The sequence below is a fragment of the Cebus imitator genome, unplaced genomic scaffold, assembly GCF_001604975.1.
Source record: "Cebus imitator isolate Cc_AM_T3 unplaced genomic scaffold, Cebus_imitator-1.0 Scaffold75, whole genome shotgun sequence".
Lineage (NCBI taxonomy): Eukaryota > Metazoa > Chordata > Mammalia > Primates > Cebidae > Cebus > Cebus imitator.
Window position 1 is genome coordinate 1,244,170 of NW_016107390.1, and position 21,016 is coordinate 1,265,185.

The 21,016-nt window shown below is 41.1% G+C and overlaps 1 protein-coding gene across 4 annotated transcripts in view; it reads right to left on the reverse strand.

The window, feature by feature from the left end:
• Window positions 1–21,016, reverse strand: part of CNST (consortin, connexin sorting protein) — a 92,795-nt gene that overhangs the window by 45,160 nt on the left and 26,619 nt on the right. For 2 of the 4 annotated variants that reach the window (XM_017532082.2, XM_017532081.2), the window contains one exon: window positions 19,298–19,724. The exons of 1 other annotated variant lie outside the window; for it this stretch is intronic. In XM_017532082.2, coding sequence (XP_017387571.1) covers window positions 19,298–19,673 — 376 coding nt within the window. In that variant the 5' untranslated portion in view covers window positions 19,674–19,724. Of the gene's footprint in view, window positions 1–17,493; window positions 17,585–19,297; window positions 19,725–21,016 lie in introns of those variants that run through there. One more of the 4 variants, XM_037739813.1, reaches the window with a different exon arrangement.

The following is a 21,016-nucleotide window of genomic DNA, read 5'->3' on the forward strand; positions in this document are numbered from 1 at the left end:
TTTTGAGACAGGGTCTCGCTCTGTCACCCAGGCTAGAGTGCGGTGGTGCACTCATGGCTTACTACAGCCTCGACCTCCCCAGCTCAAGTGATCCTCCGACCTCAGCCTCAGAAGTAGCTGGGAGAAAAAGGGCACACCACCTGCCTAATTTTTGTATTTTTGCATGCACTTTTTGTATACATGGGGTTTTACCATGTTACCCACGCTGCTCTCAAATTCCTGGGCTTAAGCAATCTGCCCGCCTTGGCCTCCCAAAGTGCTAGGATTATTGGCTCAAACCACTGTGTCTGACCTGTTATGATTTGGGGGGCTATTTTTAAAAATATAACACAAAATTTAACATTTTAAGCATTTTAAGGTATGTGATCAGTGGCATTAAGAACATTCACAATGTTGTTCAATCATCACCACTATCCATTTCCAAAACTTTTCAACATCCCAAACAGAAACTCAGTGCCCATAAAACACTAATTCTTCATTCCCCTTCGCTCCAGCTCTAGAAACCTCTATTCTACTTTCTGTCTCTATGAATTTGCCTATTCTATGTACCTTACATAGGTGGAATCATACAATATTTGTGCTTTTGTGTCTGGTTTCATCACTTAGCATAGTGTCTTCAAGGTTCATCTATGCTGTGGCATCCATCCATCCACCTGCAGCATTTACCAGATCATCATTCCTTTTTGAATCTGAACATCTCATTAGATGTATATACTACATCTTACCATTCATCAGTTGATGGACATTTGGATTGTTTCTACTTTTTGCTATTGTGAATAAGCTGTGAACCTTAGTGTACAAGTGTCTGCTTGGGTTCTTGTTCTCTATTCTTTTGGTATGTACCTAGAAGTTAATGGCTAGATTAAATGGTAATTCTATGTTGAACTGTTTTCCTAGAGCTCTATTATTTTAACTCTATCTCAACCACTGTCTTGAGACTTCAATATCTGTGCTGTTTTTTTTCTGTCTCTAAAACAGAGATAATATTACTTCCCAAAGACTAATTGGTTTGAGTTTGTAAATCAATGACATCCTTATCTAAAATAGGCTTTTGTATAAAAATATGAACTAGCAGTATTCTTTCAGAGCAGTGTGATCTAATTCCATCCCTCTGGGTATAGTTATTGCTACTGGAAACCCTAAAATGGAAAGGGCCTTGAGTGTCATAAGCAAAATGGCAGAACAGACAGTTTCAAACTCTGAGGCCTTCACAGAAATATTAAAAACAACAACAACATCACCTAGAACTGTAAGAAGTAACATTCTTGGAACTCTGGAAAACAAAGGTACACCTGAACAAGAAAGTGACCGCTGAATCAAGAGAAAGGCGATGTCAAAAGAGCAGCAAAGCTTTGGGGTGTTTTTACTTGCCCTTGCCTCACCCCTTTCCTCAGCTCGACAGCATCCTTGAAGACAGCAGCCCGGGTTCCCAGAGTGGAACCCCAGTAGTTGCTTTTGAAGGGAGCAGAGCAGATCTTACTTGAAAATCACTGTGTTTCTTCTAATCTGTCTGGAGCTAAAAGACTGAAACAAGGCACTTGCCTCTCTGTTGCAAAACTCAGAACACGTTCAGAGCAGAAAAGCAGCAGGTGTTGCTGGAAGATACTGTCAGGTGATCAAAACCCCACAGCCAACTGGGGCAAAAAAATTACGGTTGAGACATAAACTGGACAGTCTAAAGCCAGAGGGAAAAAGCCAGGAAGATTGCTTCCTTGGGAAATCAGGGCATTCAAAAATGTTTGTGTGTACTCTAGAATTCAGAAAGCTACACACGACAGCTCAGGACATGACACATGCTCAGAAAAGGCCTGAGAAGACACTGAGCTTTCACCATTGGACGATCTATAAACTCAGCGCAAGCGGAAGTAAAGGCTGGGGCAGAATTATACATGACCCACCTAAGTGTTAAAGGAGTGCCTGAATACAGAGCCAATCTGAAAGACTGGAAAAGAAACACAGGCTAAGGTTTCAGCAATCAAGAACAGCCAACCCTGAGCAAAGGCGAAACCCCGACTTCCAGAGTTATCGCATTATAACACATAAATGTCTGGTTTTCAACACCAACAAATCACCAAGCATACCAAAAAAGCAGTAATGTGGCCCATTCAGAGGAACGTAGTAAATGGACAGAAAACATCCCGGAAGAAGCCCAGATGTTGAATTTCCTGGGCAAAGAATTTAAATCAACTGTCTTAAAAGAAACCAGAGATGAAGAACTAAAGGAAATCAGGAAGGCAATGTAGGAAAAAAATGACAATATCAATAAAGAGAAAGAAATTATAAAAAAAGAGTGTTTAATGGGCACAGAGATTCTGTTTGGGGAGACAATTAGAAATAGATATGAGTGATGGTTGTGCAACATTATGAATGTAATTGATGCCACTCAACTGTACAGTGAAAGTTAAAATGGCAAATGTATGTATAGAAAAAAATGCCTTCGGTTCTGTGATTTTATGAGTCTTTGAGTCACTGCATAACCAAATTCCTCAAACCGCCTTACCCATTAATGCTGATACATATCTTGGCTATAATTTTGGAAGGCAGATCAGAAATTAATACATGGTTTACATAGTTCCTATAAGAGAATCTCTGTGCCCTGCTCCATTTTTCTGACACATTTCATCCTGTAAGTTTCTGATCAATGCCATGAAAATGGAAAAAAAAGAGTGCTCACCATTTTTTCTTTTTTGAGATGGAGTTTTGCTCTTGTTGCCCTGGCTGGAGTGCAATGGTGTGCTATCGGCTCACTACAGCTTACTCCCCCCAGCGTTCAGCGGTTCTCCTGATTCAGTCTCCCAAGTAGCTGGGATTACATGTGCCTGCCACCATGCCCAGATAATTTTTTTGTATTTTTAGTAGAGACAGGTTTCACCATGTTGGCCAGGCTAGTCTCAAACTCCTGGCCTCAGGTGATCCGCCAGCCTCGGCCTCCCAAAGTGCTGGGATTACAGGCGTGAGGCACCGCACCCCAGCAGTGGTCAACTTTTAAATATCTTCAGTCATTGGCTAACCATATTGAAGTAGCAAAAGGGAAACATCCCTTCCTTTTCCTCAACACGAAGTAAATCTGAAAATTAATCAACTTTCTTCTGAACTGACCTCAGGCCAAAAGGATGTATTATGTAATTATGACATAATTACCATTTGCTCCATTCCCCTCCCATACCCTCTGGCTGCCTCCTCTGACTTCAGCGGGAGTGATGTAGGGCTGTGGTTAAGAACTTAGGGTGGAGTCCTGCCACCCTGTTAACCTAAGTTAAGTGACCTGACTCTCTCAACCCATCTTCTCATAAACTTCTCATAAACCAATGGCAAAGGATTAAATAAGGTAACATACAAAGTACAGCCAGAATTTACTAGGCACACAAAGTGGCAGCACTACGCTCGAACTTGAGTGTTGGGTAAGTGGTTTTAATGTCAATACAGGGATGGGAAGACAAGAACAGCCACTGGACTTTAAGTGGCAGTCTTAAAATGAACTCCATGAAACTCCATGTGGAATTTTACAAATGCCTGCCAATGAGAGCTCCCTTAGGCTGTTTCAGGCCCATGTCTCCCTCTCCTTTGATGCTTAGGTTGTAAAAGCAGGTAATCCATGGGCTTATACCGTTTATCACAATATTTACAGTTACTCCCTCAAGTTTCACCATTTTCTTTCTTCATTTTTTTTTTTTTTTTTGAGACAGAGTCTCCCTCTCACCCAGGCTGGAATGTAGCCGTGCAATCTCAGCTAACTACAACCTCCGCCTCCTGGGTTCAATCAATTCTCCTGCCTCAGCCTCCCAAGTAGCTGGAACCACAGGGGCCCGCCACCTGCCTGGCTAACTTTATTGTTTTTTTGTTTGTGTGTTTGTTTTTTTGAGACAGAGTCTTGCTCTGTCACCCAGGCTGGAGTGCAATGGCACAGTCTCAGATCACTGCAACCTCTGTCTCCCAGGTTCCAGCGATTCTCCTGCCTCAGCCTCCTGAGTGGCTGGGATTATAGGTGCTTGCCACCTTGCCTGGCTAATTGTTGTATTTTTAGTAGAGACGGGGTTTCACCATGTTGGCCAGGCTAGTCTTGAACTCCTGATCTTTTGATCTGCCCACCTAGGCCTCCCAAAGTGCTGGGATTACAGGCGTGAGCCACCGTGCCCAGCCTTTTCTGTATTTTTAGTAGAGATGGGTTTTCGCCATGTTAATAAGACTGGTCTTGAACTCCTGACCTCATGATCCACCTGCCTTGGCCTCCCAAAGTGCTGGGATTACAGGCATGAGCCACCTCGCCTGGCCAAGTTTCACCATTTTCTAGAGCTTGCTCTAGGCTTTCAATTCATATTCAAGGCACAATTAGTACACATAAATATTTCCAGGATTTAGAATCTAAATTATGCATGTCAATTACCAACAATGTTTGGATTCTCTATTTTTCCTTTCAGAAGTTTGATTAGACATTCCACATTTCAATGCATTTTATTAAAAACTAAAAATATGTAACAGATTTGCCCAAGCAGGCAATTTGTCATGCTAATTCTTAAACCTTTTTTAAAATTAAATTTAAGACAGGGTCTCTGTTTCCCCATTCATTTCAAGCACAATGAATTTACAAACTATCAAATATAAAATATTCCTTGGTTCTCTATAATAAAAAAACTCTCAAAATTTATATGACCTCATAAGTATATGATTTTCTTAATGTCTGAAAATAAACATATTTTGTTTCTCTAACAAATATAAAGGCATGTATTTAAATTCAAAACAAAAATAGTAACTATTTGTGGGAGAAGGGGGAGAGCCCAACTGCCAAAGCAAACCATGAACTTTTCCTTGAAAGCCTCCCTTAATATTCTGTAACTCTCCAAAAACTACTGACATAAGAGATTCTCTTTGCAATTCATGAAATCATGTAAGAATGGAAGCATTAGAAGCCCAGGGGTTAACTCTGAACTTTCAATAGGTTAAAAGAAAGGCACAGAGAAACACATTTAACGGCATTTTATTATAGTTTACAGAAAATTGTTACATCAATTTCTATTACACCAGCAATGTTTAAATTTTGCAGAGACGAATAACTATATCGTTTCTTCCTATCACCAAACCAACTACCACCAAACCCAGCTTTTTTTTTGTTTTTCAAGACAGAGTCTCATTTCTTCTCCCAGGAGGCTGGAGTGCAATGGCGCTATCTTGGCTCACTGCAACCTCTGCCTCCTGGGTTCAAGCAATTCTCCTGCCTCAGCCTCTCCAGTAGCTGGGATTACAGGCACATGCCACCATGCTGGGCTAATTTTTATATTTTTAGTAGAGATGGGGTTTCACCATGTTGGCCAGGCTGGTCTTGAACAGGCCTCAAGTGATCTGCTCACCTCAGCCTCCCACAGTGCTGGGTCCTTAAGTGATCCACCCACTTCAGCCTCCCAGTGTTGGGATTATAGGCCACCGTGCCCAGCCTTTTTTTAATGGCTTTACTGAGATATAATTCTCATAAAATAAAACTCAATGGCTTTAGTATATTGTGTTGTATAATCATATTACATTTTGGAATGTTTTATTACTCCAAAAAGAAATCCTGTATTCCTTAGCTGTCACCCCATCCCCCTACTGTGCAGCCACTAACCTACTTTTTTTTTTTTTTTTTTTTTTTTTTTTTTTTTTTTTTTTTTTTTTTTTTTTTTTTTTTTTTTTTTCTGCTTGTGCACATATACAAGTTACTTTATAATAAAGAAATGGGAAAGAGGGAAACGAAAAATTAGAGAAAACTGTACTGTAGTAGTCAGGATGTGGTGGAACCAAATTGCAGTTTTCTAATTAAGAATGTAATTTTGGTCTTTAAAGAACAGAGCTCTGAAGTAAAGAACGGGTTCCCTTTTCAGTAGACACCTCCCGTGCGCTGTTGGAACACATCAATTGCATCTTCATCCTCCATTTCCAACTGTGCAGGTGTGTCCTGTCAAACCATAATCTAATCTGCCTCACTGACAATCCCTGTCGTCCACCAGGCTTTCATTAGTTTACTAAGTGGTGTATGCCATCTTAAACTGAACCACAGAAGCATCCTGCCCCGCCACTTTCAAATTAATGTGATCGTTGTTCTCAGTCTTGACTCCTTCCTGTGCCTCTAACTTCATGAAACCACATGGTCTTCGCCGATTGGGGGTTCGTTGGCACTGAGGGAAAAGCCGCTTCCCCTCCTCCCTCGGGCCCCTGACGCCATTAAAGTGGGAATACTCCGCGGGAATCCCCCAACCCCCAGGCCCAGGACAGCAGCCCACGGGCATCCAGGATCCTGCCCAACAGCAGCGCATTGATTCGCTCAGAACCCTTGCCCCGCCGCCGCCGCCCCCGCCCCTAAGAGGTGAAGCCCTGATCCCAGGGGACTCCCCGCTGCCTCGGAGACTGCAACGCCCAACGCGAGGTCGGCGGAGGGTGGAGACTCCGCGCGCCCCAACGCCTCCCCTGACCATAACGGCTGGCGGGGCCAAGAAGTCCTGCTCCGAGTTGGTGGGCCCACGGGCGTCCGCCATCTGCCTGCCCAACTCACGCCCCACGCGCACTCGGAGGCCGCCGGGGGCTAATCCACTTTTTATCTGTATAGATTTGCCCATTCTGGACATTTCATACATATGGCTTCTTTCACTTAGCGCCTTTTCAAGATTCATCCATGCTGTGGCATTTATTAGGATTTCATGTATTTTCATTGCCAAACAATGCTTTATTGCATGCAAATACCCTCTGCCTGCTTTTGATTTGTGTGACTACATTTTCAAATATTCACTTGTCTGCCTTTTACAAATTACAGAGGCAGGCATATACAGCTTTGTTTAAAAAACGAGACAACAAAAAAAATCAACAGTAGTTCTGACCCTATCAGCGATGCTTAGAAACCATTATTTTAAACAAATGAAGATAAGTCATTCACTCTTTGTAGGGATCATGATCCACAGAAAAACAGAAGGAGACTATTTAGAAAAACTATTAAATATTGGAAAGTTTGACTTTCCTAGTAAAGCACTGAGAAGCCGAAGTCCCTAACCCCCACCTAAGCGTATGTTTCCATTCAGCGTCCACTAACCTGAGTCCGATAAAATCAATAATACAATACCATATTCTTAAATACAGCCTATAAAATATTCTTATATCTAAAATTTTTTTTAAAGTTTTCATTCACCTAGGTTACTATGTATGTAACTGCATAAATGCATGCATCAGGAGGTGTAAATTTCTTAATTTTTCTTCACATAAAATATCACATTACTTAAAAAATACCTATCTCATTACTGAGACTTTGAGAATGCTGTTTTTTGGATAGAATTTGAAAGGCTTGATTGATTGATTGTAATTCTCTTCTTTTCCATTTTCTCTCTACATAGATATTGTATTTTAACAGCATGACTGAAATCATTAAAAAAAAAAAAAAAAAAAAAAAAAAAAAAAAAAAAAGACAAAAAGAAAACTACCTAACTGGCCTGTTTGTACCAGGATATATCCTGGGTTCCAGTAGCAATCTCAGGAAAGCTGTTCAGAGTTTTAAAAAAAAAAAAAAAGAACCGTGAATAGAACTGCCATTACATTCTCACGGTACCCTTGGCGCAATCTGAGACACCGACTTTCTCCTGGCACACTGTAGTAGACATCCTTTAAGATGAGCCCCTGTGATGCCAGCCTCTTAGTATTCATGCCCTTGTACAATCCCCTCCCAGTAAGTACAAGTGGACCCAGTAAACTGCTTCTACTGAAAGGAATATGCAGAAATGATGGAATATCACTTCCAAAATTAGGTCATTAAAAAAGTATGGCTCCCAGGTTGAGTGCTCTCTGTCTTTGACTGCTAGCCCTGGAGGAAGCCAGCTGTCACGGCGTAAGGCAGCCCTGTGAAATAAGCCACATGGCAAGGGTCTGAGGCCTGCCAAGAACCATGTGACTCTGGAAGCAGATTATCCAACCTCTATCAAACCTTGAGATGACTGTAGCCCTGGCCAACTCTTGACTGCAACCTCATAAGAGACTTAAATCAGAAGCGCCAAGCTAAGCCACACACAGATTCTGACCTACAAAAACCACGAGATGATACATGTTTGCTGTTTTCAGATGCCAAGTTACGCTGCAAGAGATAGCTAATACACAGACCATGAAAAACTCTTCGATATTCTGCTTTTATATTATATTCTGTTGTTCCCTTCTCTGCCATTGTAACAAACATCTTTCCCAACACTCCTGGAAATGGTGCAGTCTGTTGGAAAGAGCTAGAAAATGGCAGGGAATGCAATTTTATCATTCTAACCATGAGTTTAGGGTCCTCTTGATAACTAAGCTTTCCACTAAAGGAAATTCCCATTAGCAATCAGACTACCCAAGAGGTAACACTTCAAAACTCACCTCCTACTGTCTTCCAAACTGCTCTCTCCATTCCATTCCACACACAGTCAGTGTGTCAGGGTTTTTTTGCTTTTTCTTGAGTCAGAGTCTTGCTCTGTCACCCAGGCTGGAGTACAGAGGCATGATTTTTGGCTCACTGCACCATCTGCTTCCTGGGTTCAAGCAATTCTCCTGCCTCAGCCTCCTGAGTAGATGGGATTAGGGGCACCCACCACCATGCCCGGCTAATTTTTTTTTTTTTTTTTAAGTAGAGATGGGGTTTCACCATACTGGCCAGGCTGGTCTCAGACTCCTGACCTTGTGATCTGCCCACCTCAGCCTCCCAAAGTGCTGGGGTTACAGACATGAGCCACCATGCCCGGCCACATGTGTCAGTTCTGTGAGCAAGCAGACCATACAACAGTGCAATAATTTTACTTATTTATTTATTTTTTGAAATGGAGTCTCACTCTGTTGCCCAGACTAGAGTGCAGTGGCGCAACCTTGGCTCACTGCAACCTCTGCCTCCCTGGTTCGAGTGATTCTTTGCCTCAGCTTCCCAAATAGCTGGGATTACAGATGCGTGCCACCACGCTCAGCTAATTTTTGTATTTTTACTAGAGATGGGGTTTCACCATGTTGGTCAGGATGGTCTTGATCTCCCGACCTCGTGATCCACCCACCTCGGCCTCCCAAAGTGCTGGGATTATAGGCATGAGCCACCACACCCAGTTGCAATAATTTTATGGAATACCTGCCTTCCCACTAGACTCCACCAGTGATCTAGGGGGTAAGCGCAAGATCTGTTTTGTCCTCACTGTATTCCCAATGCTTGGCAAATATTTCCACAATAGAAAAAAATCAGTAACAGTGGGTGGCTCATTATAATAATTTTTACCCTACCAACAGAACCTCAATGTTTTGCTTTGTTTTTTAATTTTTTGAGAGTCTCATTCTGTCACAGGTTGGAGTACAGTGGCATGATCACTGCTCACTAAAGCCTTGACCTCCCATGCTCAAGTGATCTTGCTGCCTCGGTCTCCTGAGTAGCTGGGACTACAGATGTGTGTGACCAGCTAATTTTTTAATTTTTTGTAAAGACAAGGTCCCACTGTGTTGCTCAGGCTGGTCTTGAACTCCTCGGCTCAAGCAGTCCTCCTGCCTCAGCCTCCCAAAGTGCTGGGATTACAGGTGTGAGCCACCATGCCTGGCCTCTCATTATTTAGCGGGAGAAGTAGGACTCTGATGTATAGAAAACACATTCTAGCTCATTAGAAGCCCTAGATTCACATCCTAATTTTTATCCTCTCTCCTGCAAAAATAATGTATTCTTTCAAACTTTTTTTTTTTTGAGACAGAGGTTTGCTCTCGTTGCCCAGGCTGGAGTGCAATGACTCGATCTCAGCTAACTGCAACCTCCACCTCCAGTGTTCAAGTGATTCTCCTGCCTCAGTCTCCCAAGTAGCTGGGATTTTAGGCATGCACTAGCTAAGTTTTTGTATTTTTTTGTATAGATGAGGTTTCTCCATGTTGGTCAGGCTGGTCTCAACTCCTGACCTCAGGTGATCTGCCTGCCTTAGCCTCCCAAAGCGCTGGAATCACAGGCGTGAGCCACCACACCGGCTCAATTAAACTTTTAATTTCCTCATGGGTAAAAACTAAGGCTGGGTGCAGTGGCTCACACCTGTCATCCCAGCACTGTTTAACATGTCTACTTAGATGTCTAAAAGACCCCAGACACCTGACCCAAAAGCACAACACTGTCTCTCCACACTTGCTCTTTCTCTCCCTATATTACTACATACAATACATGGCATCATCAAGCATCCTGGTGCTTAAACCAGATAACTGGGAATTAGATTATCCTAGACTCTTTTTTCCATATCTAATTAACAATCCAGTCCTGTTAATTCCACCTCCTTAGAATCTCTGAATTCAATGACTTCTCTCCAGCCCTACAGCTGTTCTCTTATTACAGATCACCAGCATCTCTTGCAGAGATTATTGTAAAAGCCCCTTAACTGTGTACTGCTTCTAATCTTGTACTGTTCCAACCAATTCTCCACACTGAGGAATCTTTTAAACAATGCAATTCACATCATGTCATTCCCTCATTCAAACCTGTTGTTAAGGCCCAAATTGGTAATGTTAAAAACAATTTATAATCCGGACTTTGCTAATCTTCTAAGCCCCAATCTCTCTATTAGTCTAGTCTCTTCTATTTCCCCTTGATTAAGTCTTTCCTTTTATTCTGCTCAAGCCAAAGTGCATATTGACAGGCGCTGAAACACAGGATGCTCTCTTCTTGTCTTGTGAGCTTTGGTCCCCGGCACATCTGCTCTCTCTACTATCCTTCTTCTCCTCTTTGCTCCCATCGCTTTTACTTGACTAGCACTTATTTGTCCTAACTCAGCTTAGATTTCAACTCCTCCTGACAACCTTCTATAACTCTCCTAGGACAGGTTACTTTCAGACTGCATGCTTACTTATGAGTCGAATCTTGTTGGACTGCACTTGTTAGTTACTTGGCTCCCTTACTTGAGCCTACAAAGCTGAAAGGCAGGTGCACCAGCATACAGAGCTCAATCAATATTTATTGACTAAGTGATCCTATATGGGTCTACAAAATAACACCATAAAAACTTTTACAAAGTGAAGAATTATTCTGTTATGTAAAGTTATCATCTAGTCTATATTATACCCTTTTTGTGGTAGGCAGAGTAACAGCTCCCAAAGATGTCCATGTCTCCATACCCAGAACTTAGAAAAATGTTACATCATATTGCATTGCAAAGTGGAATTAAGGCTGATGATGAAATAAAGGCTGCTAATCAGTTGATTTTTTTTTTTTTTTTTGAGACAGTCTCACTCTGTTGCCAGGCTGGAGTGCAGTGGCATGATCTCAGCTCACCGCAACCTCTGCCTCCCAGGTTGAAGCAATTCTCCTGCCTCAGCCTCCCGAGTAGCTAGGACTACAGGCACGCACCACCATGCCCAGTTAATTTTTGTATTTTTAGTAGAGACAGGGTTTCACCACCATGTTGGCCAGGATGGGCTTGATCTCTTGACCTCCTGATCCTCCCGCCTCAGCCTCCCCAAGTGCTGGGATTACAGGTGTGAACCACCATTCCTGGCCCCACTGATCTTTAAAAAGGGAGATTAGGCCGGGCGCGGTGGCTCAAGCCTGTAATCCCAGCACTTTGGGAGGCCGAGGCGGGTGGATCACGAGGTCAAGAGATCGAGACCATCCTGGTCAACGTGGTGAAACCCCGTCTCTACTAAAAATACAAAAAATTAGCTGGGCATGGTGGTACGTGCCTGTAATCCCAGCTACTCAGGAGGCTGAGGCAGGAGAATTGCCTGAACCCAGGAGGCGGAGGTTGCGGTGAGCCGAGATCGCGCCATTGCACTCCAGCCTGGGTAACAAGAGTGAAACTCCGTCTCAAAAAAAAAAAAAAAAGGGAGATTATCCTGCAATATCTAGGTGGACCCAGCATAATCACAAGGGAATTTAAACGTGGAAGAGAGAGGCAGAAGCGTCAGCTGGTCAAAGTGATGCAATGTGAGGGCTTTGGCTCACTTCAAAGCCACTGCTGGCCCTGAAGATGGAGGAAGGGTAACAGAAGCTGGGGAATGTGGAAAGCCTCTAAAATCTGGAAAAGGCAAGGAACAAATTCTCCCAGGTAGCAACCAGAAAGGGACACAGCCCTGCTAACACCTTGATGTTAGCCCAGTAAGAACCTCACTACCTTCCTTCCTTCCTTCCTTTCTTTTGTTGGGGGAATTTTGGTGGTATTGCCCAGGCTGGAGTGCAATGGCATGATCTCGGCTCACCTCAACCTCTGTCTCCCGGGTTCAAGTGATTCTTGTGCCCCAGCCTCCTGAATAGCTGGAATTACAGGGGTACACCATCATGCCCAGCTAATTTTTTTGTATCATTAGTAGAGATGGGGTTTCACCATGTTGGCCAGGCTGATTTTGAACTCCTGACCTCAGTTGATCCGCCTGCCTCATGCCTCCCAAAGGCGTCAACCACTGCACCCAACATCAGATTCTTGACCTACAGAACTGTAAGACAATGAATATGTGTTGTGTGTGTTTAAAGCCACTAAATTTGTGGTAACTTGTTTTGGTAGCAAAAGAAAACTAATACATTTTTAATATTAGGGCTATTTTTTTCCCCAAGACAGTTTTGGCTTAGTGACCTTGAAGTCTCTTCTGATTGTGAAATTATTTGACTCTATATAAATCAGGAACTCTTTATTCTATTCTTACCAGCTGGCCTTCAGAAAAGATATGACCTGCCTTCATTGATCAATCCCTTAATGAAGGAAGAGTAACATGAGAGGCTACTGTTTCTGCATGTCATTGTCCAAAGAAATGTTAATTTAAAAGAGGTGGAACAGCTACTCGGAGCAGAAATAAGGTAAACCAGGACTTCCGAATTCTGAAAATGTGGTATGTAGTCTGTAAGGGAGTTAAACTGTCCATTTCTCTACCTAGTAAGCAGATGGGTTGCAATCATAAAACATCAACCCCACCCCCTATCATTCCTCTTACAGGGGCTTAGCCAGGCATTTACATCTTTAAAATTTGAATGCACTTAGGTAGGGCCTGATGTAGACTCCTGTTCACCATAGTGCCCACAAATCCCAGTGATCTCACCAATGGCCAGTACAGATATTACACAACTCACTCCATACAGCTGAGTTTAGAGGCCAGCTATCAATGTTCTGCTATAGTTGAAGTCAATACATACAAATGCAAAAATGCCTTTGGGGATTATATTTTATGGCATTACTAGTTATTATTTTACGTATCAGTTAACATCCCCAAAAGCATGTTGTATCAACATTAAACCAGTATGGAACTGGAAATACATTTTCAGGAATATATGTTAGGGGAGTGGGGCAGGGATAGGTAAGCCTGAAAGGAGAGAGTGTTAAAAAGCTCCTAGGAAATTTAAAAAGTACTGACAAAAGAGATAAAATGGACTTAAAGTCAAACCAAATTAATGTCTTAATTTTACTCCCTGTCATGCCACTCAAAAATCATCTTATGTGGCCTGGTGCAGTGGCTCACGCCTCTAATGCTAGTACTTTAGGAGGCCAAAGCTGGTGGATGGCTTGAGCATAGGAATTCAGGACCAGTCTCGGCAATATGGTGAAAACCCGTCTCTTTAAAAAAAAGAAAATTTAGCTGAGTGTAGTGGCATGCGCTTGTAGTCCCAGCTACTTGGGAGTCTGAGGTGGAAGGATCACCTGAGCCTGGAAATTTGAGGCTGTTTCTGAGCCATGATCATGCCACTGCACTCCAGCCTAGGTGACAGAACAAAACCCTGTCTCAAACAAACAAACAAACAAACAAATAAATAAATAAAATCATCTTGTGACACACATAAACACAACAACTACCATTTAGAAGAACCTATTTTATGCTGGGAATTTACAAAGTGCTTTCCATACAGAGTCACTCATTCCAAGACAACCCTGCAAGATATGTAGGGTCAGCTTTCCTTACAGGTGAGAAAAGAGGTTCAGGGAAATGAGTTCCTTTTCTAAGATCATACAGGGAAGAACAGGCAGAACCAAGATTTAAATAACCAAGATTCAAGTGCAAAGTCTTCATTTCACTACACAAGCCAGACTCCGGGCTTTCTAAGGTTCTAGCCCTCCTTGTCATCTTTCAGTTGGCCACACTGTAAAGGCCTCCAGTGAAACCAGTAAGGACACTGAAGAGGGGCAAGTCAATTTAGAAAGGCCTTCCTTTCTCAGTTTCCATGTGCTGCCTATTTCTGGCTTCCTGCCACTTGCTGAACTGTTTTGTCAAATGCTTAGATACTATGGTGACTGGGACTGAGTAACTAATGTTGTTATGGCAATCATAAAACACTTAATCTAAACTTGTCTCATACAAATATATAAAATTTATGGGACAATGGTTGCCAGGAGTTGGGAAGGGAAGAATGAGGAGTGGCTGCTAATGGGAACATTTCTTACTGAACGATAAAATATTCTGGAATTAGACTGCACAACTTTGTGAATATACTAAAACCACTAAATTGTACCTTTAAAAAGGTGAATTATATGGTATATGAATTACAAAACAATTTTTTAAGACTACATGGTGATAATCAAATAGTCGGATATTAACAAGTGTTGGTGAAAATGCAGAGAAACCCTAACTCTCATACAGTGCTGGTGGGACTGTATAATCACACAGTTGCTTTGGAAAATCATTTGGCATAAAGTTATCATATAATCCAGCAATTCTACTCCTAGAAATATATGACAAAGAGAAATGAAAACATATGTCTCTACAAAAACTTGTACACCAGTGTCCATAGGAGAATAGCCAAAAAGTGGAAACAACCCAACATCCGTCAACTGAGGTATAAATGAAATATGGTATATCCATGCAACAGAATATTATTAGACCATAAAAAGGAACAAAGTACTGATTTATGCTACAAAATGGGTCAACCACGAAAACATGTTAAATGAAAGAAGCCAAACACCATGCATTGTATGATTCCACTGATACAAAATGTTCAGAGTAGACAAAGCTATAGAAAAAGAAAGCAGAGCTGGGCACGGTGGCTCATGCCTGTAATCCGAGCACTCTGGGAGGCCTAGCACTCTGGGAGGCCGAAGTGGGCGGATCACCTAAGGTCAGGAATTCAAGACCCGCCTGACCAACATGGAGAAACCCCGTCTCAGTTAAAAAAGAAAAAGAAAGTAGATTAATGGTTGCCCCAGGTTGGAATGTCTAAGTGGAAGTAAGAAGTGAGTCCTAATAGGTAAGGGGCCGCTTTGTGTGGTGAAAAAAACATACTGAAATTGACTATTGATGGTTACATAGCCCTATAAGTGTACTGAAAATCAGTGAATTGTATATTTAAATAGGTGAATTGTAGGTATATGGATTACATCTTAATAAAGCTGTTAAAAAAACACATTAGCTAATTTCCATTGTTTTTCCCCCCAGGTAGAAGTAATGGGAAAAATATTAATAAATAAGTAGTGGCCATTAGTTTTTAGGATAATATTTACCTAAAGCTTTGCCATTTTAAATACAGTGAAAATTTTTTTTCTTTTCTTTTTTTTTTTTTTTTTGAGACAGCATCTCAGTCTCTCAGGTTGGGGTGCGACAGTGCGATCACACAGCTCACTGTAGCTGTGACCTCCTGGGCTCAAGTGATCCTCCCACCTCAGCCTCCCAAGTAGCTGGGACTACAGGTACATGCCACCATGCCCAGCTAATTTATTTTACTTTTTGTAGAGATGAGGTCTCCCTATGTAACACAGCTTGAAATCCTGCTTAGTTAACCCTATCAAGGGGATTAAATTCTCTTAATGAAAAAAAAAAAAAAAAAGTTCATTATATAATGACAACTGAACTCCCCTGGGGCTAAGTTCAAGGTTTAAGCCATTGACACAAATTCTGCCTCCAGCAAACCCATAAACAGTGCCAAGTCTCCTAATGACACGACCATTAGGAGAGACATGACTATTAGTGACAAGCCTCCTGCTCTATCACTTTTTTCCAGTACTAGCCTTTGGACTGTAGTAATTGAAAAGTTACTACAAATTAAACTAGGTAAGGAAGAGTGAACCAATTTACTTCATTTTACATTTTCAAAAAAGTGTTACAATAACACCTGTAAAAAAAAACACATTTCTAGTTTACAACTGAATATCATGTTTTATATGTCATTTCACATTTGAGAAGCTATTTAATTATTAGAAAAGTACTTGTCTGAAAAATCTGAAACTTCATTTACTTAGGATCTGAGAATGTAACTGAAAAAAGTACAGTAAACACATCCTTGTCTAAACTCCTATGCATAAACTCTTTGCATTACTTTTGACATGGAGGATAGAAGCAAGATGAGAAACATATTTAGGGGCTTCTGCAGTGCTCCAACTGAAGGTGATGGTGAACTATGGCAGTGAAGACAGAGAGAACGAGACCAGAGAGATCACAGGGAGACAAAATCACTTAGACCTGGTGACTGGCTATGTACTGAGAGAGGACAGGCAGGATCAAGTTCTCAGGGTGGGGTCCCAGCAACTCAATTCTGAGGGACGCTTTCCAGGCAATACTAAAGCTTCTTCACATTCTAGGTCCCTTCCACATCTAGAAAGGATTCTTTCCACACCCAAAATAATCCTATTCAGTTTAAAATTCCTTGGCTTACTCAAGCATATCCTTTCTTTAAATTTATCAAAATTTAAAAGACAAACAACAACGTATCCCTAAAATGTAAAAACTCTATAGATACACTAGAGGAGACTCACCAAATTTTATTCCAACTCTACTAACGAAATCTAAGAAACTCACAGCTTAAAAAGGAATTTCATAAATTTATGCAGATGAACATCATCATATACAGATGAAAACAATGAAGTAGAGACTGCTTCAGTCTCACCAAGTGACCTCGATTCGTAAGATCTGAACTTGGGTTTTATAACTCCTGATTCTGTTTTCTTACTTTGTTTTTTTTTTTTTTTGAGACAAGGTCTGGCTCTATCACCTAGACTGGAGTGCAGTGGCAGGATCGTGGCTCACTGCAACCTCCGCCTCCCAGGCCCAAGCCATTCTCTGAGCTTCCCAAGTAGCTGGGACTACAGGTACCTGCCACCAGGCCCAGCTGATTTTTGTATTTTTTTAGAGACAGGGCTTCACCATGTTGGCCAGGCTGGTCACAAACTCCTGAGTACAAGTGATCCACCCATGTTGGCCTCCCAAAGTCCTGGGATTACAGGTGTGAGCCACCATGCCTGGCTTTTGTCACTCTCTTAAACTCACTTTATGTAAGATATAGAAAATAATGTTTAAAGTAAGCTGTAAAAAAATAGTCCTTAGATTTTATAAATTATATGTTTCAAATGCATTAGGGGATAGTGATTCGACACATAACTTCTCACAGTATTACAAATATTAAACAACTTTTCATTATAAGCTGGGCCCAGTGGCGTGCAGCTGTAGTCCCAGGTACTCCAGAAGCTGAGATAAAAGGATCACTTGGGCCCAAGGGTTTGAGACTAACCTGGGCAAGGTAGCATGATCCTCTCTCTATAATAAAAATGACAATAATATAATCACACCTAAGGAAAGTGGAATAAAGCCACAGAAGGGAGGAGTAAAAGGACTCACAATCTTGAATCTATGACTGACTCATAGATATGCAACCAAGTATCAGTTCTTAAAGATATCACAAGACGCCTATAATCCCAACACTTTGGGAGTCCTAGGCAGGAGGATTGCTTAAAGCCAGGAATTCAAGCCTGGGCAACAGTGCAAGATCCTTTATCTACAAAAAGAAAAAGAAAAGAAAAATTAGTCAGGCATGGTGGCACATGCCTGTTGTTCCAGCTACTCCAGAGGCTGAGGTGGGATAATCGCTTGTGCCTGGGAGGTCAAGGCTGCAGTGAGCCATGGTGACACCACTGCACTTCAGCCAGGGTGACAGAGCGAAATCCTGTCTCGAAAATAAAATCACAAAATCAGATTGAGAGGCCTGGTGAATCTGCTCTTGAATGACAGTTATAAAAGAAATTGATTTATATATACATAGTACTGTAAATATCCTCTGCTTATTAGATCTTTTAAGAAATACTTGTTAAATATCACTTGTTAAAAATTATTTTAAGTCTACTAAGAAAGATACAGGGACATGAAAAGCCAAATTATGACCAGAAAGCCAGATTATGAATTATATTAAAAAGTTTTCAAATTACCTTATTGAATAAATAAGGATTAATTTGTAGAAACTGAAGAGTTTTATATTTTACTTCAAATTTTAAAAATATAAATTAAAAAGGTATAGACAGGCATATTTCTAATTAACCAAAGAAGTGGAAGAGAACAGAAGATGAAGAGACATTCCACTTAGTTCACTAGAGTCTGATGTAAAATCTGTTGGCTTGTACTACACCAAGGAATCCCGTCTAGGGCACCAAAACTTTCTAGTCCCACGTGTTTCTGATCAAAAATAACCAGAGGCTGCCTCTTGCCAAGAGGGCCCTGTGATTCAGGGCAAAAATTCCATAGCTCTAAACTTTAACTGCCAAACTTCATACCAAATGAGAAATACTCTGAATTACTTTTTCGCCAAAGTGATACAGATAATTAGAACCAGATGTCTTATTCAATACTACATATTAAATTGTATATTAATACATGTTCATGTATTTTATTTTCCTGCTGAATGAGACAGACAGGTCTATAAAGAGGTCATACTAGCATCTAAACTCACAGGTTAGAGATCAAAGCCACAGGAATGACAGAAGGAAATTTTTATTTCTTTTTGTCATTGGTAGAAAATGGTCTAATTTATAATGGAAGGAGACTGCATATATTTAAAGTACCTAATGTGAAAACATGTACAAAGGATGTCAATTTCAGCACTGTTTTTTGTTTTGTTTTTGAGATAAAATCTCACTCTGTAGCACAGGCTGGAGTACAATGACATGATCTCAGCTTACTACAACCTCCACCTCCCAGGTTCAAGTGATTTTCCTGCCTCAGCCTCCAGGGTACCTGCCACTGCACCCAGCTAATTTTTTGTATTTTTAGAGACAGGGTTTCACCATGTTGGCCAGGCTGGTATTAAACTCCTGACCTCAGGTGATCCACCTGCCTCGGCCTCCCAAAGTGGAGTATTTCAGGCATGAGCTACTGTATCCGGCCTCAGCACTGTTTATGATAGTAAAAGAGTAGGAAGGGCCATAAGGAAGTAATTAAATAAATTACATTACACCCATACAGTGGAACACTGTGGAGACGTATCACAAGCATGGAAGACCACACAGTTGGATCTACTTGTGCCATTGTGGAATTGGCACCAGAATATATTAAGAAAAGCAGCAAGATGTAGGACAGTAAACACAGTATGGGATGGGAAGGAGGTTTATTTTTAATTAATTAAAGAATAGGATAAATGCTATTTTAAATATACCTGGTGGTATCTTCTTAGCAGCCCCTTTTTTGCTTCTTGCACTTCTTTTTCCAGGTATTTTTTTGTCCTTTCCCAAGAAGGCCTGTTCATCTCTGGAGCCCTCACAAAGAGTGTTTTCCGAGTCCTCACCTGCAGCCACCTCACAGCTCAATGCACAGCTTTCATTGTTGTTGAGACTGTCCTGCTCAGACGCTTCGGGTTTGCCCATTGCACTGTCACTGCTGGTCAGATGCTCACGCCTATCCCCATCAAGCTGATTTTCATTTTCATCTGATGCAGGCAGGCATGTCACACTCCCTTCCATGCTGTCACCAGGATGACATCCATCTTGTGGTTCTATTTGCAGGTTACATGTAGGAGTATCGCTGTCATCCATTAGCGCATCCTTTGCTGAACCATTTAAAGTTACATTAAATACCTTCCATGTCTACAATGACAAAAAGAAAAAAGCTACTTCATTTTCTAACCTTTGCAGATTCTCAGTTATCTTAGATTTTCCCCTTCTCTTAGGTTGTTTCACTTTAAATAGGGAAGAGAAGGAAATGATTCAAGTTCATTCCCTTTTACCATGTGCAACCCAACCCCAAAGTCAGCTAGTTCTCATTTTCTTTTTTTGTACGTATTAAAATTTATTTTCTATGTATACCCAAATTTTCAAGTATTAGATTTACTTATAAATTCACCAGTGTTATCGTACAATTGGCTGAACAGTTGCAATACAGTTATTGTAGCTTTTCATATTCAATTTGAATGATTACAAAAGTTTATTTTCTGTATCTAATCAGAATTAAATATTTTAGATACAATCTTACACTTTATTAGATAATAAAATATAATTGAATATCTGCTTAGGTCATTTCACTTTAAATAGGGAAGAGAAGGAAATGGTTTAAATTATGTGCAACCCAACCCCAAACCCAGCTAGTTCTCATTTGAATACTACAGTTGTGAACCCTGGCTCCTCATGATCATTACCTGAGGAGGCGGCCCAAATTCTATTCTAGACCACTAAATCAGAATCTCTGAGGATGGAACCTAGGCACTGATATTTTTTAAGTTCTGTAGGTGAGTCCAATGTGCATCAGGTTGGGACTGCTGCCTTAATGAAATGACTAAATAGATTATGTGCTGAAATTAGTCACTTATTTAACAAAAGCATCTCTGGATACTTACCAGACAACTGAAACCTAGTTGTATAAGTTCTTCTCTGGCTAAACAGCAGCAATATTTGGAAATGAAAATGTTTAAAGATTTTTTTTTTTTTTTTTTTTTTTTTTTTTGAGACAGATTCTCACTCTGTTGCCCAGGTTGGAGTGCAGTGGCACAATCTCGGCTTACTGCAACCTCTGCCACCCAGGTTCAAGTGATTCTCCTACCTCAGCCTCCCGAGTAGCTGGGATTACAGGCGCCTGCCACTGTGCCTGGCTGATTTTTATAGTTTTTAGTAGAGATGGGGTTTCACCATCTTGGCCAGGATGGTATTGAACCCCTGAACTTGTGATCCACCCACCTCAGTCTCCCAAAGTGCTGGAATTACAGGCATGAGCCACCACGCCCTGCCAAGATTTAAAAAAAATAAACTAGGAAAAAGTATGTGAGGGAAAGTTTGGGTAGAATATATTTATACTACCATTATATCTTTTATTTCTTAAAAATAAGCCCTGGAAGGTACCTTAGAATTGTCATAAAAATCCTTTTGAACACTTACAAAATTAAAAA